This window comes from Phoenix dactylifera, chromosome 17, assembly GCF_009389715.1.
Source record: "Phoenix dactylifera cultivar Barhee BC4 chromosome 17, palm_55x_up_171113_PBpolish2nd_filt_p, whole genome shotgun sequence".
Classification (NCBI taxonomy): domain Eukaryota; kingdom Viridiplantae; phylum Streptophyta; class Magnoliopsida; order Arecales; family Arecaceae; genus Phoenix; species Phoenix dactylifera.
Window position 1 is genome coordinate 12,038,394 of NC_052408.1, and position 27,097 is coordinate 12,065,490.

Here is a 27,097-nt window from a genome sequence, read left to right on the forward strand (position 1 = left end):
GAAGAAAGAAAAAAGTTTTTCTTTTTTTCTAAAAAAAAAAGAAAGTGTGAGGACCAAGAACAACTTTCCATTTCAGAATTCAGTGGCTTATAAGAATAGGAAAAATGAAGAGCTACTTTATCCAAATAATATTGGCAGAAATGTAATAAATAATTTTTTAATGAAAAAACCTGTATGATTAGCTTGCTAAAATGAATAGGGCTGATGAATATTTAGCGGGTCGGAAGGCAAGCACTAAATAGTTGCTAAATAAAGATATATTCAACTGATTCAAATAATTGGAACAGGACTTTAATTGTTATTATTCTGTTATGTATCGTTTGAGATATAATAAGAACTTTCATTTTTCTTTTTAAGAATAGGAGGGACTCATCTCTAATTTTTCTATCCCATCTTTAATTCAAGTATGATTTTTTAGGGTGGTCACTTTTATAGTTGGTGAATTCATTGAGAATTGGTTCCAAGCTCTCGTATGTGGATTTTAACTATAATTTGTTCTGTCCTGCTTGTTATTAAAAAATAAAATATATTTTCATTAATGATAGGGTATGTATGCACTCCTTAAAATTCAAAGGCCTGCAAACAAAGGCTAAAGTAGTTTGCAATAATTTGCCCATAGAACGTAATAGGATTGACAAATTCCTTTGCGGAGTTATTTTAGGCCATGCAAATCAAATGTAATTGAAGAAATAATTGTTTAAAATTTAGGAAAAGTTGGTTCCAAATTGCAAACCTTTTATTCATATGGTAAGATTTTTTTTCTTTTTCTTTTTTTACAGTGATGATATGGTAAGATACTGAGATATGGTTGGACCACTGTATTCGACGTTACTGCCAAGAGGGTCTTGCTATATTTTAAAACCAACTAATTTTCTCTTCTACTAAGCCATAAAATTTTAAAAGTTAAAAAACAAGAAATAAAATTTACTCTAATAATGTTGTTATGCTTGCTACTGCTAGGCTTGAGTAAGGTTCCGTTGCAGATTATCAAACAATAGATAAGATTATTAGATGAACAGTTGCGATTCTATGGCATTTTCTTGTTGTTTGTTTATGAATTCACAAGAACACTTTCACTTTTCTTTCTAAAAAGAGCACTTTCATCGACCTCTATTGTTTCATTTCTCTAAAACATTTTATAAAAGTATATGTGGCAAAAATAAAACCATGTAAATTTAGAGAAAAGCCTCTATAGCCTCATGCTACCATAGTGGAAAGTTTTAGTTATGATCTACTATAATCTAATCGAGAAAAGAGAAGAAATTCATTGAATCCACTGAACTCAAATATCTTAAGAAAATGCTAGAAAATAGAAAAATTAGCAAAAGTAGGGTCTGATTCTTTTTTCTTCCATTAAAGATGAATGAAACTGAATTACAAGGCCTATTATACTAGTGAGCTTTGCCCTTTTGTATCTAAATTGGATTCCTCTTCTAATTAAAACAGATTATAATTTTTCCAAAATAAACATAATTAGAAGATTTGATCAGTATCTATGAATTATCATACTATCAAATATCAACCAAAATTTTTGCACTACTTTCCATACATATGCTCCCTTTTTAGTTTCCTTTTATTGTCATATGTTAGGGTGGTAGTTACTAAAAGAATATTCATCGGGGCTCAAAAGATGCAACCAAGGATCGGTACCCTATTGTTGTCTATGATTACAATTATTTGCAATCCCAGCAAGCCTATAATTCATCACCAGATGGATTTTTAGCTAGTATATATCATCTCACAAGAATATAGTATGATGTAGATAAACAACAAGAAACTCATGCTCCTATGAACAACGGATTGGGTCGCCTCCTATGCAATGGAGCATTCTGGAGAGTTTCTGTGGACCACTACATCTACTATCCCGACCGCGCTCTATGATATTTTATTTTCTAATTTTCTTGGATGTATCCATATCATGATATTTTATTTTCTTCAAACTGTTAAAAAGTCAAAAAAACTAAACAAGAAGATTAAAAAAAAAAAGAAGAAAGAAAGATGTCAGAGTTTGGATACTGCATCCCACAATGGATATTCAAAAGAGAACTGGAAACTTTAGTCCATGGTCTCACCTCTTGGACCATGTCTTTCTGAATATACGAGGAGAAACCCAAAAGGAATGAAATAACACGAGGCAGAAATGAATCCTTGCTCTCCGTAATGGTTCTTCGAAACTTTAGAACAAATTCTAGAAAATGGGGAGATGGTGAGGAAAATTTACAGCACGAAAGCAATAGTGTGTCGCAGCTTGAAATAAGTGCAGTATCTAGGCACCATACAGAAAGCAATGGGACTAGAAGCAGATGCAAGTGATTGATTATATGTACAGGATTTCTTGCTGTCCAACTTCACATCCACCCTTGATCAAGAGAATCTACCAGTTAAAAACCTTCTCTTTATTGCTGGAGACCGTTCAAACTTTTGCTAACATGGCTACCAGAGAGGCATATACCCTCTCAGAGTTCACCCTAGCAATCCTCTTCTTCATTCACTGAAGCTTCTCCTACCCTCCTGGCAAACAGAAATCATGCTCAAATATCCAGTAATTTAGACAGCGTATAGGTTAACCGAACAAGCAAAAAATTATGGGCTTTAAAAAAATATTGGATTGAGAAATTTCCTCATGTAAATACAAATGTTATGAGACCAGATGTACTGCATGTAACATGTTTGTGCTAAGTTAATTTAATACAAAATTGTAGGTGTTATGGGCCTGAAGGGTCTGAACTTAGTCCCACATCGGATAGGTAGCGGATAGGTCTATTTCTTAAGTAAAGGGGGATACCCCTTTCTCTTAGGAGGCGCCTTTTGTGGGGCAAAGCCGTGCGTTGGGAAGATACTATGAAACCTCCTTCAAAACGAACAATACCTCCTGAGAGAAGCAATCGTTTCCGCTGCCTCAGCTTATGTGCGGACTAACGTTCTGGGGTCCGGGGTTTGACCTCAGCCTGATCATCAGTAGGCATGTGCTTCAAGAGACCTGCAATACTACGAGATCAAACTGGTCAACAGAGGCAGACTTGCTCTCCGTAAAGAATATGAATACATCAATCAAAGAAAATGCTATCAGTTGGTTTAGGCAATTGTTATTGTAAACAATATAGAAGTCACATAGGAAATCTACCGGACAGAAAATAACAACCACCATTTTTTTCTTACCCAGTCTTGCCAATAATGATATATTCCAGTGATATTTCGCTTCTTCCATTCCTTCAAGTCAAAGATGTTCATCCCAAATGCCCATCCACAAGCTTGTGGATCAAAATTTTCAGAGATTTTTGGGTTTGAGAAATGGAGGTAAGTATCAAACCTATGAAAGCTCTCTTTGCATGTCTCGACTGCTCCATTCACCATCCCCTTCAAATCTATAGACCAGAGCGGTGTCAGATCCTTTTGAACAACAACATCATCATCAAGAAAAAGTATCTTATCAAGCTTTGGGTACACTTCTGGCATGTAGAACCTTGGATGGTTAAGCATAGACAGATACTTGGGATTCCTATATTTGATATTTTCATTCCAAACAGAAAGAGATGATGGATGATTTGCTTTGAAGTAGTATTCTTTAATCCTGGCTGACTCAAGTTGACGAAGAACTGAACAATAAGAAGAGTTAAGCCACTTGAAATCATCAATATTCTCCACATTAATTGTCGCAGGTGAAGGAGGATGGACAATGAACCACATTCTCATAGCTGCAAAGTTCAGTCTGTCTGTAACTAAATGAAATACATGTTTTTCTGGTTCTTTGGAATGCATCACAGTGGAATTGACAACTACAGCTATTGCAAGAACATTATCAGAGAATATAATAGCATAGTGGTAGAGGGAAGGATCCTCAAGCTTGTTCTTGTCTGCTAGTTCTTTGCTGGTATAGTTGTGCAAGAAGTAATCAGTTGTTAGCTGTAAAGGTAGGCAGTGGAGGGGTTTAGGGATAGTCTTTGCAGCATGCTGGACTAAGAATGTGTTGTGTTTCTTCCCAGCATTTATGCTTTCATCTGCAGACTAAACAATAATAGGATAACGAAAATGACTGGAAGAAGTACCTTTCATGCAGTTCGGTATCTGAATTTGCATCTCCAATAGCATGTCGGCTATCTTTGATGTGTCTCATCAAGGAATCATAAAGATCAAATACATTCTTGGAACGGGCAATGCTAGCATACACCTTGGCCGTAATAATCTGATCTTTCAATAGTTTCAAAGTGGAATCTGAGTGAGGGCTGTTATGTTCTTTCCTCCATATGTTGTATTTTCCCCTGACAGTGTTATTAAACTGCTTTGTACGTTCAATGGCTGCTCTTTGCATCTCGAGTTCAGTTTCTTTGCTCATGTTAATTAGCTCTTGAGTTCGCATTTCCTTTCTTTTCTGTCGTAATTGCTGCAAGGTGAGAGATGGGGGAGACAACTTATACCTTTACCAGGAAACAACAAAACTAAATCAAAATTGAGAATGACCAGATGTTTACCAGCCGATTAAGCTTCACTGGGCGCATAGGGGCGGTTTGTTGATTTTGATCAGTAGAAGGTTAAGCATTGTCTTGTATCCCACTCGCAATTTTTTGAGATGACCCTTCTTGCCTCTGGCAGTTCATGGAAGAAATAAATATGAAGCAGTCAAATAAATCCAACACAAATTATGAATGCTCACAAAAACGAAGCAAGGTGAGAGTAGAAGGGAGAATACTAAAAAAATTGACTACTGTGATTCTAAGAGGAAAGTTTTTTTTTTCAGCTCTCCTCTATACTTTGATCCAATCTATATAGGTATGGTACAAACATGTGAAAAAAAAATCAAATTTGAAAATGTTTTGATACTTCAGTGGCATCTGCCAACTTCTGGGCCAACATATTTTTGACCACAAGTGGGGCCTGACATGAAATATAAAACTCAGGTTGGTGATCTATCTTTTCTAGATTTCAGAATTTAAGCTCGCATAACGAAGGAGGAAGCCTTCAAGATTCACCTAGACCAGGAAAAGTGTAAGGACTGAAAGATTTGTTGTTCAGAACTGCAGTCATCTCTAATGCAGAGTACAAGCCAAAGGAGCCAAATTGAAATGCAATCCCTTAAATAAGTTGCACACAGTTTCAAAAACCTTTTGGTTTAACATAACTGAAAATATTTTCTCAATTTTCTCACAAATCCAAATATACAACTAATCCTGTGACCAGCAGTGCTGAAGAGGTTAAAAGAGTACCAGTCCAACCATTGCTTGTGTGTGGTTTGCACCAAAAGAGCTCTCCCACACCCAGGAAGAAGACAGGTTTCTTGAGTTGACCTTGAATGTTTGAAGTTCACCCAAAAAAACATAATGGGATAAATAGACTGAACAGTCTACTTTGATGAAGAAGATGTATTCCAGTTACCTCATCTAGTTCGTGGGAGTCAAGTCGTCCAGCCGGACTGCCTGTCCTGAAACCATGTTCCTGTCAAGTCAACATAGAGCCATTCCCCAAGCAAGATAAGGTGATGCAGTAGGGACTCATATATCCCCAGGATAACATCATGTACTTGAACAGATCAAATATTCTTCTGCGAATCCAGACATAATCAACAATATACCTCTACAATCGACTTTGTTCTTGCAGATGTCTTTTGGATGGCAGTGCATGTCTCATTTTTCAGCTTTGGATGATTCAACGTAATTTCAACAGAGGAATGAATTACTATGACACTAACTAAAGTTGTGCATATTTCAAGAACATACTAAATTGGATGCAGACTTTTAAAGAATCTCTTTATGTAATATATTAGCAGCAATAAGTTCCAAGATCTGTACATATCAAAGTTCTGGCATTATCATATTTTGGAATTCAAAAGAATTCAGAGACAAGGAAAAGCACATACAACATCCATCAGGTGTAGCTCAGAAAAGCATGGTAATTGGCTAGCGACAGTTTCAAGACTTTCAATCATCAGTGGTTCACATGTCCCACTTTGAATTTGATATGTATATGTGTGTGCGCACACACACACCGACATATATATATATATATATATGATGTTTTTAAAGAACAATGTGACCTAGACAAATTAATGATTAGCATTTTAAAAGATCACCAGGACAATAGAAGATAACATGAAAGAAAGTCAATATTTATAATGTAGACTACTGAAAAATATCCAAATAGCAAAAAGAAATAAAACAGAAAAGCAGACTAAAACATAGATGTGTTTGAAGAAAAGGAATCACAGGAAAATTGCAACACCTGTTCGTTCTGGCAGTTCTGACAAACTTGCAGACGCCTATATCCTTTGGCATCTCTTTGGCTGGAATAGACACCAAGAGCTCTTAGCTTGAGATGAAGTTAACAAGCAAACAATAAAATAAAACTTAATAATCTCCATCAAAGAAAGCTAATGCATACATATCCTATTGAAAGTCTAAAGCAGAAAAAATAGTTTAACGAGACCTGAAAGACACATCAAAGTGCCAATTTCATACCACTATAAGTTGAACATGGAGGAATTAATGATAGTAGTTAAAATTGTGCGATGAATCCAGACACTCTGTAGGGAGTGTCAAAGCAACAATATGCACATTTCCTTGCTTAAAAAGAAAGGCAGTGGGGGACAATAATGCTTATTCCATCTAGAACAACAGAATTGAAATCCGAAGTCAATATAAAAATAATAAATTCATTGAATTTAAGTAGTGATATGTAACCTGCATAGAAGTGAATAGCCAAATTTAAATATAGCTTCACATTAGATGAAAATGAAAAAGAAATAAGCCAGAGATAAACTCCATGCTTATAATGATGGTCATGAATGCAAACTCAAATTGGTTGAAGATTTAAAAGAGATGGTGCTTTAGCAAAGATAATAACTCTTTATCTTACTTCGGTAAAATATAGGACCGCTCAAAAGGAAATTGTTTGGCTTTGCGCGTGATGACACGGAAGAGTGAGTAGTGGTCGATGGAGACACGGGAGAGCGCAACTACGGCACTAATTTTGCCGACTTTATTTTTATAATATCCTGCAAATGATTGCCGGCTTTTCTTAGTTTTGATTACTTATAAATACAGATCTACCGGTCATTTTTGAGACCCAAGCTAGGGTGCCACCGGATTGGGAAGATTGTGATGTGTCAACTTGACTAGTAAAATTTATATCCTAAACGATATTGGCCACCGAAATTTTAATATGTCTTGATCTATAGATACTTCAACTATCAATACAATATTTTCAGATCGGGTTCGATAATGTCTCGTTTAGATTTTGTTTAGTAGTTTACCCTATATATGAGTGAGTTTTGGTTTTGGATTGAGTTGTTATAGAAAGGTACATGTCAATTATAGAGTGTTTGGTCAAGTTGATAGTGTGGTTACAAATATTCAAGTCGCATTTTGAATTGTCCAAGTCTCTAAACATGACTCAAACCAAGCTGTAATTAGACTTGACATTTTTTTCAATCAACTTCAGTTGCATGTTGACCCTACCAGGCTGTAACTGTTGCTTGAACTTGTCTGTTACGGATTATAGTTGTATCCTTCATGTAAAACAAGGATTCATCTTTCTACGCACAAATCCATCATTGGATCATCCATTGCTCATTTTGAATGATGGAGTTTGGAATGCTTTGAGATCTGTGTAGTAGCCGGCATAAAGGAAGATAAATCTTTTTTTTTTTTACATGGAGGATACAACCGTTATCCGTTAGGTACATACTTTATGAGTGCCAGTTCTAGCATATTCATTGCTGATTCACACACGGATGCACAGAAAGGTTACTGACGTTCCAATTTGTACGTTGGAGCCTTCCAGTTGGAAGACTTAAAAAAAAATCCATAAAGGTTTCTAAAAATTGGCGCACACAGAACCAAAAGTAATTCTCCACAAAAAAAATAGCACTTTTTCTTTTACAATGACATCAAAGGTCATGAATACTTTGCTCTTAAATTTTTCTCGGTCACCTCCTTTATTTTCTTCTTCTTATAAAATATGTGGTTCTTGTGAAAACAAGTGTAAACTTCAATTCCAACAGAGAGAGTGCAGGGGTGGAGATGGTCATTCAAATGCTGGTGGAAGTTGACATTACAAGAAGAGATAGTGGCCCTCATTGGATGTGTGGATGCACATGCTGCTGGCTGGATGGCTAAGATTAGATTGGCATTAAGACAAAGTGTGAATTAGAGGGGAGGGTAATTAAGATGTGCATCATAGTATCAAGGAACTAAGGTCTGTTCTTGGAGTAATAAGGTGATCAAGAGCTAAGGAGGCATTAAGGTGGAATTTTGAGGACATACTCCATTCTTCCCTGCAGCAGGATGATTAGAATTTCATCATCCTAGAATTGAATTGAATCACATGGAGGTCTCTTAGTTTCATATCAAAATGATATCATTCTAGTCGGTTTCGCAGGTTCCTTTTTCGAAGGACCTCAGCATAGAAAGTAGCCTCTGATTGTTAGGCAAGTAATCCTAAACCAGGTCAATTTTCACCAGCATTTTGCCCATATTTTTATGTGTAGAATTCTTCATGAGACCGATTCTTACACAGGAAACCAATACAGGCACACAAAGACAGGGGCCTTTTTCAGTCTTCAGACTTGCATTGTTTAAAGTTGACAAAATGGCATACAGATCAAGTTTCCATCCTAACCAGAACTTGTTGGTAGGGGTGCACCCAAGTAAATAAGCAGAAGAAAAAAAAGCCCTGCTGAATACCTGTGATAAGTAAAACTAGAAACTCCAGTTTATGCAAATCAAACACACTCTTCTTCATGTTTCCATAATTGACATCATTAAAAGCATTAGCTTCTCATTTCAATGCTCAATTACATTTGCCATCGATACAAGTCATCGCATCATTGTAAATAAAAGCAGAAAATGCTATTTTATGGAAATAGGAGTCGCTCCTCTTTAATTTTTCTATATATTAATCTTATAAAATATGTTGTTACAATATAAAAGATAATATTCTGATTTCATGGATCAGAACACTTTCAGTTTGTCGATACAAAATCGTCACAACATCCTCAAACCCTAGAAAAAATCTACAATCATTAGGTTTACAATAAACAAAAATGGTGTTGGTCTACATGCACAATTAATCAGATCAAAGCATGACTGTCAACTTACTCTATGAGGGGGGTGGTTGGCCCGCATGCCAGACCCAACACCATATCTCGACTTAAGTGGGGATCGGGGCTTTGCTGGTATTTGGCCGTTGGGAGCAGTGGGCTGGTGGGAGTCATCTTTAGACTTAGACTCCCTTGACCTGCCTTTTGTGGCCTCGATCTGCTCCAACGTTTCCAACACTTCCTTCATAGATGGCCGGTTTTTAGGTTCACCAGCAAGACACTTCAGTGTAAGCTGAGCAGCCCGAAAAGCTCCTTTGGAGGGGTACCGTCCCTCAAGCCGTGGATCCATCAACCGCGCCAGCTTTCTACGATCAGCTAAGTAAGGTTTACCCCAATCGATTAAATTATGTTGCTCACTCGGACGATTGGTATCAAGTGCTCGCTGACCAGACAGCATCTCCAGTAAGACAACTCCAAATCCATAAACATCACTCTTCACATAAAGATGGCCTAATTGATGCAACGGATTTCAATTATTTCACTTTAAAAAGAAAAGGACGGATGCAAATAAATAAACAAAGAGCAAGCGAGCATGCATATATTCTTGTTCATTATATTAGCAAGGCTATAGAGACCTCATATGAGAACTCAGAAAAGAGTTTTGGGAGGCTTCATAAAGTTTCATGTGCCCTAGTGCCTGGGTCAGTGGAAGATCAATGATGTGCAAAATGCACCAGTGTGGCCCCAATCCAAAAGCACAACAGCATTTCACCACTGTTGCCAACAAGCCACTTCATAGTAGAGGTGGTGAAGCATATGATGCTTCTCTAGTTGGGGCCCACAATCCACATATGAAATGGTGGCTACCTTGATTTATGATGTTTGTAGCACATTTTTGGTTTTTTATGATACATACCAGTGGCAACATACTCTGGAGCAGCATATCCATAGGTTCCCATGACTCGTGTGGTGACATGCGACTCTCCACCAGTTGGCCCAAGTTTTGCCAATCCGAAGTCCGAAAGCTTGGGATTGTAGTTCTACACAAGAAACCAAGATAAAGCCACAATGAGGCCACTAACTCTTAAGAAGAATAGAAGAATGAAGGCAAGAACTTTACCGAGTCGAGGAGGATATTGGAAGCCTTGAAGTCTCGATAAATGACCTTTCTTTCTGATGTATGTAGGAATGCAAGGCCACGAGCGGCACCTATGGCAATCTTCAGCCTTAGGCTCCAAGAGAGTGGCTCAAAAGCTGCTCCTCCTGCCCATTATATGCCGATCACATAAGTATGCAAAGAATAAATCATGAAACTGAAGGACATCAAATCATTCCCCAGCAACATAGAACAATGAAATGCAATCTGCAGGCCCACAATACCGATGAATTTTTACAACTTGGTTCTTTCTGAGATACTCCAAAACATGATGAACAGCCTAAAAAAGTATATTTTTCTTTGATTGGAAGACTATATTTTCACAGTTATATAGGTTTAAGAATAGTTATGCAAAGATCACTTTTCTAAGAGTAAAAATCAAAATAAATAAGATGATAAAACAACTAAGATATATAAACGAACCTAAGATTCCAGTACATTTCAATTCATACCAAAATTATTATTCTACCCAGGGAAGTTTGATGAAGAAACCACTGTGCCATTTGATGTGACTCATCTTATTACCATTGAGTGATCTATCATTAGCATTACATTAGTGCATTATCAGTAAAGTAGTATTGCAGAGTGATCAGTGCTTGCAAGATACTCTTGGTAATATCTGTATTTGCTGCAAGACTCACTTCGAAAGAGGTGATTCTCTAGGCTGCCCCTTGCCATGAATTCATACACAAGAAGGAGCTCCTTGTCCTCCCAGCAATAGCCCAAGAGCTTGACAAGATTGGGATGTGATAACCTCCCCAGGAAATTTACTTCAGACTGCAAATAAAAAAGAAAAATAAGTTTAACAGATTGAGTACCAACGAACATTGTACGAAAAAAAATCACAATTAACAGAAAGAAGCATGATTACCAATTAAAGAACACCTACCAGACATCAACAGAGGTTCTGGAATTCGGATCATCTCCAGTTCAGGGTTGAACTAAAGAGTTCTGGTTCTACATTTCCAGCCATCCATGTATTGTGGAACAGCCAGTGAATGGGGCTGGGATTTTTTGCATTACACGAATGGTAACTGATTTAGAACCGGCCTTCTCTAGTTCAACCATGATTGGAGAGGATCCCGACTTAAGGTGCTGACTTTCCATAACAATGACAATGAATCTTTTTCCTGTCATTCCTAAATGCAAATTATCACACTTCAAGCACACAGATGCCTAGGAAATTTGATGTAATTAACTGGGTCACATGTCAAAAGATTTAAAGGGTGACAAAAGAATCTGAAATGCCTTTCCCTGATACTTAGAATAAGGCACGCTATGATTTCCCAACAGAGTTACGCCAAAGTATAAATGCTCAAAGGTTATAATAATGAATGCACAAGAAGTCATGGGTAGAAGATAACAGAACTTTAACTGATAAATATATACTGATTGCACTCATGTGACATATGTTCTACTATTAAACAGAAACACCTAACCTCCATGGGTGAAGCTAAAAGGCATCCATGCATACATCTCCACTGCATTTCCTCTCTCCTTGATATGTTTTCAAGCGATTTGCGTGTGCTGAAGTCTAGTAAAAGGGTAAATGGAAAATATTGGCAACATTTGAGTTTCCTCAGGTATCCGATGCAAGAAAATATAATTGTGTGAATCCATTTCGTCAACATCACAATTTTCAAGCAAGACAAATATTTGGAAAGTCATAAAATCATATTACAAGAGAAACAAAAAGAAGAAGAAGAAGAAGAAGAAGAAGAAGAAGAAATCTAGTATATGTACAAGTAAGGAAGAACATTTCTGCTTACAACAATTTCCTACTTGCAATGAGAAAGGAAAGAATATACGCAAAAAAAAAAGTCATGAAAAAGCTAAGAAGAAATACAGCAGGAAAAGAACATTAACCACAAGTTCACAATAAAATCAACAAAAATGGGCATCAACCTCTTAAAATAAACGAATATGGACAATCACCTGCCACTCCTCCAACCCTTGCATGCTCTCAGGGTTCAGTTTCTTTACAGCAACCATCATTCCCATCCCACTCTTTGCTGGGTTCAGAGTCTTCTCATCCACCCATCCCTTATATACTCTCCCAAATCCTCCTTCCCCTAGAACTGTCTCGGGCTTAAAATTCCTCGTGGTGCTCTTCAATTCAGCAAAAGTAAAGATTCGAAGGTTTGGTGCCTCCAGGATCCGACCCTCTGGAGAAGCCTCACCAACGCTTACACTACTGCCAGAAGACTGCCAAAAGGTGCTACTGCTGATGTTTGACAGCTTCCCAGTTGTGGTGGTGCTGCTGCTGGCCTTTGATGTCCGCCCTACAATTAAAACAGATGGGAGAAAAAGAAAGAGAAATGGAGAAAAAGGTTAAGAAACCTTCAAAAAGACCCATTTCAAAGCAAATTGGAGAAATCATCCAAACCTGAATAAGAAATACAGAAAATTCTGGTCAAAACCCGGTTTTAAATCACATTTGAGTTGGAAATTTCTCAAACCCATTCTAGTTTGATAGATACTAAAGCATCAGGAACCACGATTGAAGGAAATGAAAGAAAAACTGGGAAGTTCAGGCTGCCTTGCGATTTCAAAAGGAAAAAAAAAAACAAAAATTCCATTTTTCTTTAGGTAGGAAAAGAGTCACAAAGAAAAATCCACACAAAATTTTAAAACAAAAACAAAGTGATTTTTTTCCTAAAACAGCGACCTTGAAACTATCGGATCAGATCAACCCATTCATTGTGAAGTAGATACAGAAAGAAAGGCATGCGAAGAACATATATAAAAATTCACATTTTTATACGATTACTAGCATGGGGGGAGAAAACTAGCAGACAAACAAATAAAAAAATAAAAGCTTTGATCAGAAAATGGAGAAGACCAAAGGGGAGAAAGGCAAGCAGAATCATAAAAATCTCATCTTTTTCGTTTCAGTGGCACATATAAAAGGTATAGATTCTTGTTGATCTTGTATTACCTGGACTGGATGGTCTGGTTGCAGGACATAGAGACGCCACCTGAGAACCGAAGCAATTCCCCATCACCTATTCTTGTTTCTCTCTCCCCCCCTCTCTCTCAAACTATATCTTCTCACTTCTCTCTCTACGAGGTTTCTCTTCGTCTCCCTTCTCTCTAGGCAGAAGGAGAACTGGGCATGGCGTGGAAGGAGGGAGGAAAGGGAGAAAGGAAAAAACGAAGGCAGAGAGAAGGAGAAAACGTTGATTTGATGCGCCCCTTTTTTCCTCTATTCTACAAACTTTCCATTCCCCATAGTTTTGTCTTTGGCTTCTGGTCGCCGAGTCGTGAAGTCTAATCTGCCGTTGGTACCGTGGGCTTTAAACATGGTTTAATAGAATCTGAAGGGCAGGATCCCATGTTGTGTGCAAAACAAATTTCATGAAAAGGTGGCCAATTATATGTAGCGACAGATTTTTTTTAAGTTGGGGTAATAAGAAGGAATTTCTTTTACCACCAGAAATAAAAAAGGGAAATTTGTTTTAATACATATGAGAAATTGGACCATCTAGGAGAAAAATGACTACATAAGGTAGCCAATTGGACTTGTTGCAGTCCATCAACGCCAACTCATCTTGCTGAAATAGTTCAAATTCATCTCGAATTGGTAGCATTTTTATGTTGGTTCTTAAAAAATATATAAAGAAAAAGAAAATAAACGGCATTGTGTTTTTCTTGGTAGAATTGTTTGATTTTCTCTTTTTTTTGGTAAATTTAGTATTAGCATGCATGTATATCTTGCTTCAATTATGATTTCATGGATCAAAGAAAATGCAAAACTACCTGATGATAAACAAAGAGTTCTGGAAACTAAGATTTAGTGATTATCTAGAACATAAAAGCCAATATTTAGGAGAAGAATGCACTGCTAAAATGTTCCTCATCTTGATCTAGTATTGGCATGACACTTTGTGTCAAAAATTTGAATTACATCAAACTAATCCAAAAACAACTGCAATCCTGAAGAATTAGAATAGCCTATACATAATTTTTCGGATGGTAATCTTAATTCTTCAGAGTTAATCCATGGATTTATGTTGATCTAGCATTGCTTCTGAGTTGCTAGCTCCAACCTCATGAATGAGATGAACCTCCTCATGCAACAGTGGCCCAAAGGCATTCTTATACTTTTTCTATCTCCATCTAATAAAAGTATATTTGGACCTTTATCCTGTAATGAAAAATAAAAAGTGTGGTCTACAACAATGCTCATGGCTGAAACTATGTTGGAGGTTCCACGGCAAATTCAGCTTGGTAAAAGATGCCGGAGGTTTCGCGGCAAATTCAGGTCATACATGAAAGGGTTGACCATTGAATTATGACACCTCTTTTAATCGATACAAGCTTGTAGCAGAAATTCTTGAGGGAGAAATGTAAATAATGGTTGAAAACTTGGTAGAAAATCCAGCAATCCGGTTGACAAACTTGGGGAGTTCAAGAAGATGAGACGGAGAGTTTTTATGTAATCGAATCACTTTGTGAAGATAAATAGATGGATGCTGACCGCCCAATAACTTGGTTGAATAAAAAATCTTGCGTTAGCTGCCTCCAGCGAGAGACTGCCGAGGACAACGGGGTGGGGTGAGAGAAAGGGGCCGAGTTCCAAAAAGTCGGTCATTAACTGCAGACTTCAAGCATGTGCCATGAAGAATTGGAAGTAGATCTACTTTTATCTTCTTGTGCAGGAAAATAAAAGAAAAGAAAAGAAAGAAAAAAAACACTTTGTTTCAGTCAAAGGCATCTCTTAAAGTTGATTAGTCGTCATTATGTTAGCATCAAGCTCAATTAAGGTGGAAACAGAAGAAAGGGAAACAGTTTTTCTTCTCTTTTTTTTTTTAAAAAAAAGATAGTGTGAGGACCAAGAACATCTTTCCATTTCAGAATTTAGTGGCTTATAAGAATAGGAAAAACGAAGAGCTACTTTATCCAAATAATATTGGCAGAAATTTAATAAATTTTTTTTTAATGAAAAAACGTATATGATTAAATTGCTAAACTGAATAGAGCTGATGAATATTTAGTGGGTCGGAAGGCAAGCACTAAATAGTTCCTAAATAAAGATATATTCAATTGATTCAAATAATTGGAACAAGACTTTAATTGTTATGATTATGGTATGTATCGTTTGAGATATAATAAGAACTTTCATTTTTTTTCTTTAAGATTAGGAGGGGCTCATCTCTAATTTTTCTATCCTATATCCACTCAACCATCGAGGACCAAATCTAAATAGATTCGAACCCTATTTAGTTGCGGTCCTATGGCATCTTCTTGTTGTTTTTTCTATAAACACTGCCACTTTTCTTTGTAAAAAGTGCACTTTCATCGACCTCTATTGTTTCATTCCTCTAAAACATTTTATAAAAGTATATGTGGTAAAAATAAAACCATGTAAATTTAGAGAAAAGCCTCTATAGCCTCATGCTACCATACTGGAAGGTTTTAGTTATGACTTACTATAATCTAATAGAGAAAAGAGAAGAAATTCATTGAATCCATTGAACTCAAATATCTTTAAAAAATACTAGAAAATAGATAAATTAGCAAATGTAGAGTCTGATTCTCTTTTCTTCCATTAAAGATGAATAAAACTGGATTACATGGCCTCTACTATACTAGTGAGCTTCGCCCTTTTGTATCTAAGTTGGATTCCTCTTCTAGTTAAAATAGATTATAATTTTTCTAAAATAAACATAATTAGAAGAAGAAGAAGAAGAATTTGATCAGTATCTGTGAATTATCATACAATCAAATATTAACCAAAATTTTTGCACTAGTTTCCATACATATGCTCCCTTTGTAGTTTTCTTTTATTGTCATATGTTAGGGTGGTAGTTACTAAAAGAACATCCATGGGGGCTCAAAAGATGCGACCAAAGATTGGTACTCCATTGGTGTTACTTCATATGTCTATGGTTACAATTATTCACACTCCCAGCAAGCCTACAATTCATCACTAGATAGATTTTTAGCTAGCATATATCATCTCACAAGAACATAGTATGATGTAGATAAACTACAAGAAACTCATGTTCCTATGAACAGTGGATTGGGTCATCTCCTATATAATCTAGCATTCTGGAGAGTTTTTGTGGACTACCACATCTGCTATCTTGACCATGCTCTATGGTATTTTTTTTCTAATTTTTTTGAATGTATTCATATCATGATTGTACAGTCTGTCGGACTTTTCAAAAAAAAAAAAAAAAAAGAAAGAACAGAGGCTCAAAGGAGTAATATTATAATAGTAGAGGTGCATGACAGAGAGACCATTGCTTTTGGACACGGTTGTGTCTAGTAATTTGTTTTGTTGATTCCACAAAACTATAAAATAACCAAGGAGTCATTCATTAGGTTGAGTTTTGCCACACCTCCTTCCTATTCTTGGGTGGTGCTTTCTCCTGTACAATTTGTCTCAATCTAACAATGTTCAATCTGTCTCCCTTTCGACACTTTTCACATCTACCAACTCAAACGGTTTGGCCAATATTTGTAGCTGGATGAGAAAGAGACGCCTATGAAAGGAAAGACTCTTTCCACCTCTAATACGCTTTTGGATTCTCCATAATCTTACATCAGATTCTATATTGATGATATCTTGATGTTTACTGGATTTGTTCTTTGTTGAATCGGTCTTTTTCTAGCCTAACCTAAACAAGCAAGTCCTGCATAGGAAATGTTTTTTTTTTTCCTTTTGCTTCATTTTTTGTTTTATTTCTATATAGCTTTCCCATGTGGTTTATTATAGTTGTTACTCCAAGTTTCTTGTAATGAAACCACAAGGCTAAATTAGCTCATGTGGAATAAACTTAGGCGTATATCCTTGCCTAAAAGAATAAGTGAGATCTCTTTTCATCTCTCTCTCTCTCTCAGGGTCCACTAGTTGGGTCTATTCTTAGCCCGTGCACTAGGAAGAGGTTGTGGGTTGAATTCTAAGCATGGCATAGCCACTATGATAAGGGGGGAGAAAAGAAACTATTTTAAGACTCCAGGATTGCTCTCTTATATATGCTTACATGGAGTTTCATGCATAATTATTACCCATAACCTATCAACTATTCGGTGTAGATAATTGCCAATAACATGATGGCTTTTATTTTATTCAGTTGTCCCCACAATCTTTCCCATGATATCTATAAGCCAGAAGGTTCAAATTGCCAATGAATTTTCTTTTTTTTTTCTTTTTTTTTTGCAATAACCTCCCCAAATCAAAGAAGTATAATAATCACCAAGGACAAAGCTGAGCTTATATTTTATGCTCCTCATCCCATTTGGACCTTAGAATGAGTCCTATTCTTTACTTGATAAGGTCTAAAATTAGTATTATAAAATCAGACTGGTGTGACATTGCAAGAATGATAACTAAGTTTGATTGGGTCAAATAAACAAATGCCTTTATCATGTACAATCTAGAACAGGAAGCTAGTTGAGGGTCATAGGCTAGAAGAAGCATGTACTAAATGGATGGCACCTCAAACTTCTGTGCAAGGGTTGGTGGACCACTTCCATCATGCAAGCTGGGTCAACCACCCTAGAAACCATGAAGTCGCCCCTTTGTTTCTTTCAAAGGGTCAAAAGGACTCATCCTAGAAATGTCAAATATTGTACCAAATAGACAATCCTTACTCGGTTTGTCTGACCAAGTCTAACTCGCACTCCTGACCACCAAAAAAACCAAAATGGAAAAAAGCACTAGCTCCTGTCACAAGCCAGCAAAAGATTCTGTGAAAGGAGCCCCTCCTTCAAGGAGGATTTTAACTTATAAGAAGAAGTACATGGTGGCATAATGAACAAGCTATATTGTCCAATGAAAACAGATAGCTATGTTTGAATCTTGTTGAGGCATCGGACCGATGTTCGAGAAGGTAGTAGGTTAGAATACAACAAAGAATTCTTCGAATTCTTGAACTATTTCAAGTTTGACAATAAAAGATGTGGAAGTAAATTGGCAGGAGTAAATTCTTTGCAATCCAATAACTAACATTAAGACGTTATTGCATGTCTGTATTGTTGATTACTTAAAACCCAAAGATTTATAGTTTTCTGAGATGAAAAAAAAATTATTTCAGCGCCTCATGATAGTATAATTGTGCATCATCCTTTTAAGTGATGGCACTGGTAAGAAATAGAGATACTGTTACTTTTATTTATTTGCTTGGAAAACAAATCAGGGTACCATCCACTTTGTTTGTTTAGCCATGATCATAATTATCTTAACTCGCTGGTGCAAGAAATAGAAAGAAAACACCACTTTAAGAGAGCGCACTTCAAAGACTACTGGATAAAATATAGATCAAGAACTATTTTTGCATATTCAATGGAAATTCTCTTGGAATGCACTCATTCAACAACATCCTTGGCATTTACAATTCCGACCTTTTTAAACAAGGAAATAGTATGGACAAAACGACCGACAAAATCACAAACCCCTCCAACTTCTAACTTCCGTTCGGGACCAAAACTCGAGCTTAGAAGATCCTAAACAACAGTTATTCAGTTTTTTTCATAGAAATTTCAACGTACAGTTTACACAGCAGCTACAGGTCAGCTTTTTGGATCTCAGTTCAAGAAAGCATGCATACAGCACTGCAAATCAAATCTAGTGATGATAATCTACAGAAGGCTGAATAAAAGAGAGAGAGAGAGAGAGAGAGATGCTTACATTACTGCCGCACTGCAGTTCCACCCACAATTTTCCAAATTTCCTTAGAAGAAAAAATTCTGCTCCACACTGATTCAGAGGTCCCTCTGGTTCTCTTCCTCGTAGAGAACTCGAGCAGAACCAGCACTTCCAAATATGATTCTGCACACCACATCTGCGAACCATTTCTTACGATCTGACATGGTCAACAACAGAAAAACATATATTCCCATAGCATTAAAATAGAAAGCTTTACACACATTGGACCATCAATGTTGCAGTAGTTGGCAATTACAGTGGAATCAAATTTGATGGCTACAATAACAACAGCAGTCTAATGTATCAAAAACCAATGCATGCATGAAGAGCCGCACACGTTTACTTGCTTCCAATGTATACGTCAATGTGACATTACATCTGATCTTCACATTTGTTTACTGGATCCTCTGGTAGTGAAGTCAAATGACATAAAGATCTGCTCGCATTATACTTGCCAAACTCCATCTCCAGTTAGGATAAACCAGTATACTATTAGTAAGCAAATGATTAACCCTTTAAACCATCGCCGATTGTTGTAACAGGAGCACTGGCAGCCTTCCGTGGGGGTGATGCTGGAGGAGGGGAGCTGTCCTTTTGGTCATTCTCTGAGACATAGGGCTGAGATGCCACATGATCGAGGGCAACAGCCGCATCATGCATGGTGGGGCGAAGATGTGGCTTCTCATGAAGACACATTGAGGTGACAACAGCAAGCTGGTAAAAGGCACGGATTGGGTACTGCCCACACAATAATGGATCAGCCAACTGAATAAACCTCCTCCTATCATTGAGCAAAGGACGTGCCTGTTCCATACATGGTCACAGAAAAAAAAAAAGGAAAGTGCATCTCAGGGACTGTGTTCATGATCTTGAGCTAGCCAGTAGTGGTTGAGTTACAAATTGAAGTCCTATTATCATTTAATAATAGAAACAAACTATTAGAATATAAAATTATAGTGGTATCATTGTGATTACTTTCTTGGAGACTACACTAGCCTACTTATCTATATTTTACAAATAGGACCCATCACTGTCTTTATGATATTGATAAAGAAAATCTACATTATCAGAAAAGTGAAAAGGCAGAAAACCATCAACCTGTTATGCATATTACTCGGATTTAACATGCTTGCGAGAAGATTGATGTTAATTTAGCCATACCAAAACTGTTACAAATTTGGAATTGAAATATCCAAAAATTTTCTTTTTTCTTTTCTTTTGATGATAAAAACTATGACATCTTTCAGAACCAGTTGTCAGTCATCTGATGATGTTTCTCGAATAATCAGAAAAGTAAAGGTTCTAGAAATTTCATATGGAATGATATCATTCCAATGAGATGAAGCTGAAAAAGCAATATTCAAATGTTTTCTGCAGTAGAAATTAAAACATGTACAGAACTGAAATTGCATTATTGGGAGTGACTTACCCATGAAATTAAATTCTGTTCCCCTAGCTTCTTGGAGAAGTCATGTACCCTTCGACCAGTGATCAGCTCCAATACAACCACACCAAAGCTATATACATCACTTTTCACAGTCAGCTTTCCGCTCATAGCATAATCAGGAGCACAATAGCCATAAGTTCCCATCACCCTTGTAGAAACATGAGTTCTGTCACCAACAGGTCCAAGTTTCGCGAGTCCAAAATCAGAGAGTTTAGGGTTGAAGTCATTATCTAACAATATATTAGCAGATTTTAAGTCACGATAGATAACAGGCGGGTTGACCACATCATGCAAATAGGTTAGCCCTTTTGCAGCACCAACAGCAATCTTTATCCTTGTGTTCCAATCAAGTGGTTCTTTATTAGGTGGTAGATCTGAGAAAAGAAAGAACTTGTGGGTCAATATTTCCCACAATAAAATGTTAAAAAGTAATTAATTATTACCATTTAATGGAGTGTTTACGAATATGTCTCTTAGTGTTTCTAAGTGACATCTCTTAGAGGCTAGAGCCTTAAATGAGTTAATAGTTTTCTTTTTGATTGTTGTGATGTATTTGCGAAGGGTCACCATGTAACTATATAAAGCTCTATTGTTAGTCATTTTATAAACGGGGGCAACAGCAAATGATATGTTAACATGTCCCAAAATCAGTCCCTTTGTAATCTTGTCTTGCTTAATTGAAACTTGAGTGTTTATGTGCTTCTCCAAACTTGTCCTTATTGTTATCTATGTTGGTCCTATCATAATGATTCTGGGGTGTAGTCCAGAGTGCCTAGCTACATTTCGAGTATAGTTTTACTCTCCACATAGTATCAGAGCTTCATTACATGGTTCAGTGGTGCTTACGGCTTTGCAAGGATGAGGACTGGAAGAAGAATATAATTTGTGGATTGGTTCCTACACTGAGGATGGACTCCAATGGTGGTGGTTTGAAAGCTAAATAGCACCAACTATATGAATTGGAGGCTTTGCATGGAGGCTTACCTCCAAGGACATGATTTATGGGATGTCATTGAGGAGTTGGAAATAGCTTGTTGAAGATGCTTTGAGAAAGAGAGAGAGAGAGAGAGAGAGAGAGAGATTATGGGATGTGACCCACAAAGGAAGGGATCTCAGTGCATGGATCCAAAGACACATCAAGTTGTCACCTCTCGAGATGTCATCTTTGATAAGGTGTTTTCTTATTATGTGCAGCCTACTGTAACCTTGTTTGAGTGAATAAGTTATGAAGCCAAAATAATCGAAAATGTGAGAGATCCATATTACAATTTGGAATAGAAAATATCTTTCATGATACAAGTTGGGTAATCATGGAGCCATTTTTCGACCCAAAAGAGAAAGTGCAAGCATGGTACAAGAAGCATGAAGTATAGTGATCATAATGCGCACAGTGGAAGAACAAACATGCTCTAATAAAAGTACCGCACAAGCTAGTGAAGATATTTTATGAATTTTTACATCCATGGAGATGGCCATGAACATTCTTTCATTTAGAAGAATGGGATCTTTAAAGAACTACATGCTTCGTAGCCCCTCAACTTTAATATCTTCAAGAAGCTAGATTGATGCTTAGAATGGGACATGGAAAAATTTGATGTAGGAGGGATATTAAAAAGTAAACCAATTTAATGCAAAATGAATTATTACTAATTAATGAAGTGCTTATGAACATGTCTCTTAGTGTCTCTAAGTGATGTCTCTTATGTCTCTAAGTGATGTCTCTTAGAGTTCTATATGAATTAAAAGTTATGTATTTTGGGTTGTAGTGATACATTTATGAAGGGTCATCACGTAACTATGTCTACTGTTGGTCATTTTGTAAAGGGGGCAAGAAGAAATGATATGCTAAGTATCCCCAAATCAGTCCCTTTGTGATATTGTCATGTTTAATGAAACATTGATTATTTGTGTTCTTCTCCAAATTTCTTCTTCTTGCTATCTACTTTGGTCCTACCATAATGATCCTAGGCATGTAGTATAGAGTGCCTAACTACACTTTGAGAGTGGTTTAACTCTCTGCATAAAGTATGAAATGTTAGAATTTTAGAGACATTAATAGTTAATAAATCAGCAAAATTATGGAATGCATTTATCAATCCAACAGTGGAGATGCCACATGATTTTTTTTTTTATAAAGTGTAAATCTACAGTTCGATCAAATAATGTAGCAAAGGCCATTAGTCATATATATGCATATAAAGCAAGAAAAGGGCAATTGTCCTCCAAGCATAAGTTGAAATTCAAAGAAGATTACTGGCTTGGTTAGCAAAAATTTGTTGTAGTTCTCTAACAAGGATGAGAGCACAAGGCTTTCAAATAGGGGTGGCAATCGGGTCGGGTCAGGCATAAACAGGTCAGGTCAGATACAAGTCGGATCAAAAAATTATAAATCTGAACCTGATCTGTTTATTAAACAGGTCAGGATTTATAACCTGAACCCGACCTGTTTAATAAACAGGTCACCTGACCCAACCCGTTTAAGATCCGTTTAAGGAAAGGAAAGGGTGGGGACCGGCTGGATGGGAGGAGAAGAGAAGAGAGAGAGAGAGAGAGTCCGAGAGAGGAGGAGAGACCGAGACCGAGAGAGGAGGAGAGATCGAGAGAGAGAGAGAGAGAGGAGGAGAGTTCGAGACCGAGAGAAAGAGAGAGGAGAGAGAGGAGAGAGAGAGAGGAGGAGGAGAGATCGAGACCGAGAGAGAGAGAGGAGAGAGAGATCGAGAGAGAGAGAGGAGGAGAGATCGAGACCGAGAGAGGAGGAGAGACCGAGAGAGAGAGGCGGGAGGGTAAAGGAGAAAAAAAAATCACTGCTCATCTTCTTCTCCGATCGGCCTCCCTCGCCACGGCTGCGCCCGAGCCGCCACCCTGCACCGCCCGCGGCCTCCGTCTTGCCGCGTCGCCGCCGGAGCTTCACCGATCGAACTCGAGATCTACCGCGAGGCCCACGACCGCCGTTGTGCTGCCGTTGCAGCGCCGCACCAAGCCGCCACCGCTGAGCGCCGCTGCCTCCGTCAAGCGACGCTGCTTCTGCCGCTCTGCCGCTCGGATCCAACGCCCCCTCGCCTTTCCGATCGGACGCTCCACCGCCTTACCGAGCCGCTTGCCTTCCTGATCGGGACTCGGGATTTCTTTCGACGAGAGAGGAAGAGCCGGAGAGGTGGGAGGCCAGGAGGTTTCGACGACGAGAGAGAGAGAGAGCCAGGTCCATCATCCATGGAAGATTGGAGGTCTGGAGGGTTCGACGCGACGGAGGAAGAGATGAGGGACGGAAACGCGATGGAGAGATGGGTTCCCACTTCCCTGATGGCCTGACTCCCTGTCCCTGACCCCGTGGCCCGTCCCATCTCACTAAATCATGCTGGACTGTGGGCTAAGCAACCTGTGGGCTGTGGAGATAGGTAGTTATTGCTTTCCTTTGGGCCAAGGCTTGGGCCGCCTTGTCTGAAACAATCCGACCCATATATTAAACGGGTTAAACAGGTTAAACAGGTTAGACATTTAAAATCTATATCCGACCCAAATAATAAACAGGTTAAACGGGTCAACCTGTTTATGACCCAAACCTGTTTAGACCAAACCCGAACCTGTTTATGGTGGGTCGAATACGAGTCAGGTTGGCGGGTCGGGTCATATTTTGCCACCCCTACTTTCAAAGAAGTGGACTACCAATGTCAATGAGATATTCAGAACTGGCTTAGTTGGGTTAACTAGCCCTTTCATGAAACAAGGAAGTTACAAAAAGGCCAAGGATAAAGAATAAGCAATTCTGCAGCATTACTGATATTTTTATCTGCAAATTTATACCAAGTTTCATCGAAGTAGGCTTGTAAGCCATAACTAGAAGTTTTGATAATGCGAAGTCGAACAAAATACAAGCAATAAGGAACTCATATTCAGAACTCAATTAACAACACTTCTAAATAATTTTTCTCAGTCGTATAAATAATGAATGACCAAAACCATAACCATCAAGCCCTGTCCCAAGTATCTAGGATCAACTTTACGATCCTTATTCACTAAGAAACCTGTCTAGGGCTGCATCTGATGTCATTTGAAAATTTTCCATATCCTCAGTCATACAATTGATGGATCAGAAGATGATTTTAATAGGCATTAAGTTAAACAGAAATCCAAGATAAAAGTATGTACAATTTTAAAGATTTATATGTGGAAGGAATTGCAAGTTCAAGATTCAAGCATAAGCTAACTGAGAAACTTCTTGAATTTGAAACGAACAAGATTTTACATCATTGTTCATCAAACTACACTATTGCAGATATAGCTACAAACATCAGTAGGGATCATGTTGTTGGACGACATTTACATGTTAAGATTATATTATGGTTATTTGCTAAATTGCGATTGTGGGGATGGTGCTTTAGAAGACAAAGGTCTAAAGTAAGTTGAATACTGGGAGTAACACAAAGATTGAAATGCGACTGCAGAGAGAACATAGTTGGAGACAAGTTCCGAGTCAAGAGTCGATGCCTGAATAAAATGTGGAGTGAGTATCTAGCTATCTTGATTCAATAAATACATAAAGGATGGAAATATAGATAAGTTTGTTCTCACTATAATCAAAACATGGAGAATACAGCGCAGCTGCAGCGCTGCACTTCCAGATGGTGTAATTGGAGGAAGCCAATGCAGCAATGAGACATTAGCAAGCAAAGAACAAGGGCTAAATTAGGGATCTAATAAAGAAGGGGATGCATGACAGAAATATTTAACAGAGAATGGCTTAACTTTGGGTCACGCAGTCTGAAAGGTGGAGGGTATTAAAGAGTACATAACATAAAACAAATATTGGAAGGATTTAAAGAAACTTCTATGGTCAAATATATGAATCCAAAGAAAATGTGCGATAAAACAATTAGCTGATGACTGGGCAAAGCAAGCCTTGTCACTTATGGTTGTCACTGGGGTATCATCTTCCCTGTGACTTAGTAACATTGAAGCCATAAAGTTTTAACCGAAAGCAATTAACATTGACATAAGCTACATTTATGCTTCCAAAGCCCTTAAGCTTCATATCAATACCTAATAATACATCTCATTCCTTGCATGATGGAAATAATGAGAAATAAAAGGAAGTTCCATAGGATTGCTCATATTACACCAAAAGGAACATATATTCCAGTGAAATTATAATTTACAGCAATTGATACATAATTTCTAATCAGGCAAAAGATCTGAAATGGAACAAGGTCAAAGCTCAAAACTGTGCAAATATGCAAATCAGATCGGTAAAAGCAAAAGCCTGATAAAAATAGGAGGATTTATTAAAGAAGGTTACCGAATAAGTGATCCTCCAAGCTACCCTGAGGCATGTATTCATAAACCAAGAGCCTCTCAGATCCCTCGGCACAATATCCATACAAGCTAACAAGATTCGGATGGTGCAACATTATCAGCATTAGAACCTCGACCAGGAATTCGTTACTCCCCTGCAACCCATTGTGGTTGAGCTGCTTGATTGCGACAACCTGCCATCAAAATTGAAAATTTATATATCAAATGTTGATCAAAATCAATACTTTCATCAAAATAATGCATGGGATCTTAAGCAAGTTTGCTACAGAATAAGAAGAAGGCAAATGTCGCTTGCCTGGCCCGATTCCAAGAACCCCTTAAAGACCCTCCCAAAACCCCCTTCCCCAAGCAAATTAGACAACTTGAAGTTCCTCGTGGCAGCCGCGAGCTCTCGCAAGGTGTAGCTACGGGCGTTGCAGCTCTTGTCTCCAGCTGGTGAAGGTGCCTTCTTCTCCAAATCTGCAGAACCAAAGAGGGGAGGGGGACAAAATAAAAACTTTGTTTTTAAAATTCCGAGAAAGGAACATAAGTTTCAGAATGACCTTAACATTAAAAAGAAATCAGGATGCCAAAGACCAAGAACCACCCCTCCCCTCCCCACCAAACACACGGGCACACAGAAAAAAAAAAGAAATCAAAATAACCTTAAAAGCTAAAAGGAAGTGAGGAATTCCGGCATACCCAAAGAACATAAATTCAGAATGTCCTTAAAATTTAAAGAATTTGGAATGTCAAAGAGGAAATATTGCAACTTTTTGGAAAAAAAAAAGATAAAAATAAAAACAATTTCGGCATACCTAACGAATCAACAAGGCGGGACAAAGACCGGGGTACCATGCCATCGCCGAGCCTCCTTCTAGCTTCTTTCTGCCGATAGGTAACGCAAGAAAAGCAACTCATCTCTCCCCACCGAACCCAAACCCTAATCAGGACCAACAACCACGACCCTGAGACCTCTCCTCCTCTCAGAGAAAATTCAACACTAAGCTGCTACATTGCCCCTATCTCCTCCCTCATCACGTCCTCTCTCTCTCTCTCTCTCTCTCTCTCTCTCTCTCTCTCACCCACCCACCAAAATAAAACAAAGAAAAGGCAAAAAAATTGAATAAATGATCGACGAAATTAGGAGCAGCCACGTAGCATCAATCCACACGGCAATAAAATTGGAAGAATAAATCGAAGAAAGAAGAGGGGGAGGCGGAAACCCAGACGGAAAGGCCAGAACTAGGGGAGAGGTTTTCGGGGGAAGGAGCGGAGGAACAGAAAAAGAGAGTTTTTTTTATTAGGTACCTCTCTATTTCCGTTTGCTTCTTTTGGGGTTAGGTTTTTTTTGGTTCCTCTCTATTTCCGTTTGCTTCTTTTGGGGTTAGGTTTTTTTTGGTTCCTCTCTATTTCCGTTTGCTACTTTTAGGGTTTCGTTTAGAGGACCGGAACATTCGTCGTATCCAAGCTCGCCGGCCGTTTGCTCCGTCTTCTTTGGGAGTGACGGAGGCGATG

General features: G+C 37.9%; 3 protein-coding genes across 4 annotated transcripts; all 3 read right to left on the minus strand.

Moving 5' to 3' along the window:
• Nucleotides 1–1,051: 1,051 nt before the first annotated feature.
• LOC103701177 (probable galacturonosyltransferase 3) lies at nt 1,052–4,357 on the minus strand. Its single transcript, XM_039115221.1, has 3 exons — nt 4,139–4,357; nt 3,160–4,005; nt 1,052–1,126 (listed from the first exon to the last, which is right to left on the minus strand). Exons 1-3 carry the CDS (start codon nt 4,355–4,357, stop codon nt 1,052–1,054), a joined length of 1,140 nt encoding a protein of 379 aa, XP_038971149.1.
• A 4,484-nt stretch (nt 4,358–8,841) lies between these two features.
• Nucleotides 8,842–13,459, minus strand: LOC103701122 (probable serine/threonine-protein kinase PIX13). 2 transcript variants are annotated; one of them, XM_008783097.4, is made up of 6 exons: nt 13,126–13,459; nt 12,123–12,469; nt 10,829–10,964; nt 10,152–10,294; nt 9,948–10,071; nt 8,842–9,541 (listed from the first exon to the last, which is right to left on the minus strand). In XM_008783097.4, exons 1-6 carry the CDS (start codon nt 13,187–13,189, stop codon nt 9,081–9,083), a joined length of 1,275 nt encoding a protein of 424 aa, XP_008781319.2. In that variant the 5' UTR covers nt 13,190–13,459; the 3' UTR covers nt 8,842–9,080. The 2 variants fall into 2 exon arrangements, with proteins under 2 accessions (XP_008781319.2, XP_038970980.1); XM_039115052.1 differs by lacking the exons at nt 12,123–12,469; nt 13,126–13,459 and adding an exon at nt 11,627–12,103.
• Nucleotides 13,460–19,006: 5,547 nt separating this feature from the next.
• On the minus strand, nt 19,007–26,876 carry LOC103701123 (probable serine/threonine-protein kinase PBL7). The gene is made up of 5 exons (XM_008783098.2): nt 26,398–26,876; nt 25,896–26,059; nt 25,584–25,773; nt 20,273–20,664; nt 19,007–19,647 (listed from the first exon to the last, which is right to left on the minus strand). The coding sequence occupies exons 1-5, from the start codon at nt 26,498–26,500 to the stop codon at nt 19,351–19,353; spliced, it is 1,146 nt and encodes a 381-aa protein (XP_008781320.2). The 5' UTR covers nt 26,501–26,876; the 3' UTR covers nt 19,007–19,350.
• Nucleotides 26,877–27,097: the final 221 nt, after the last annotated feature.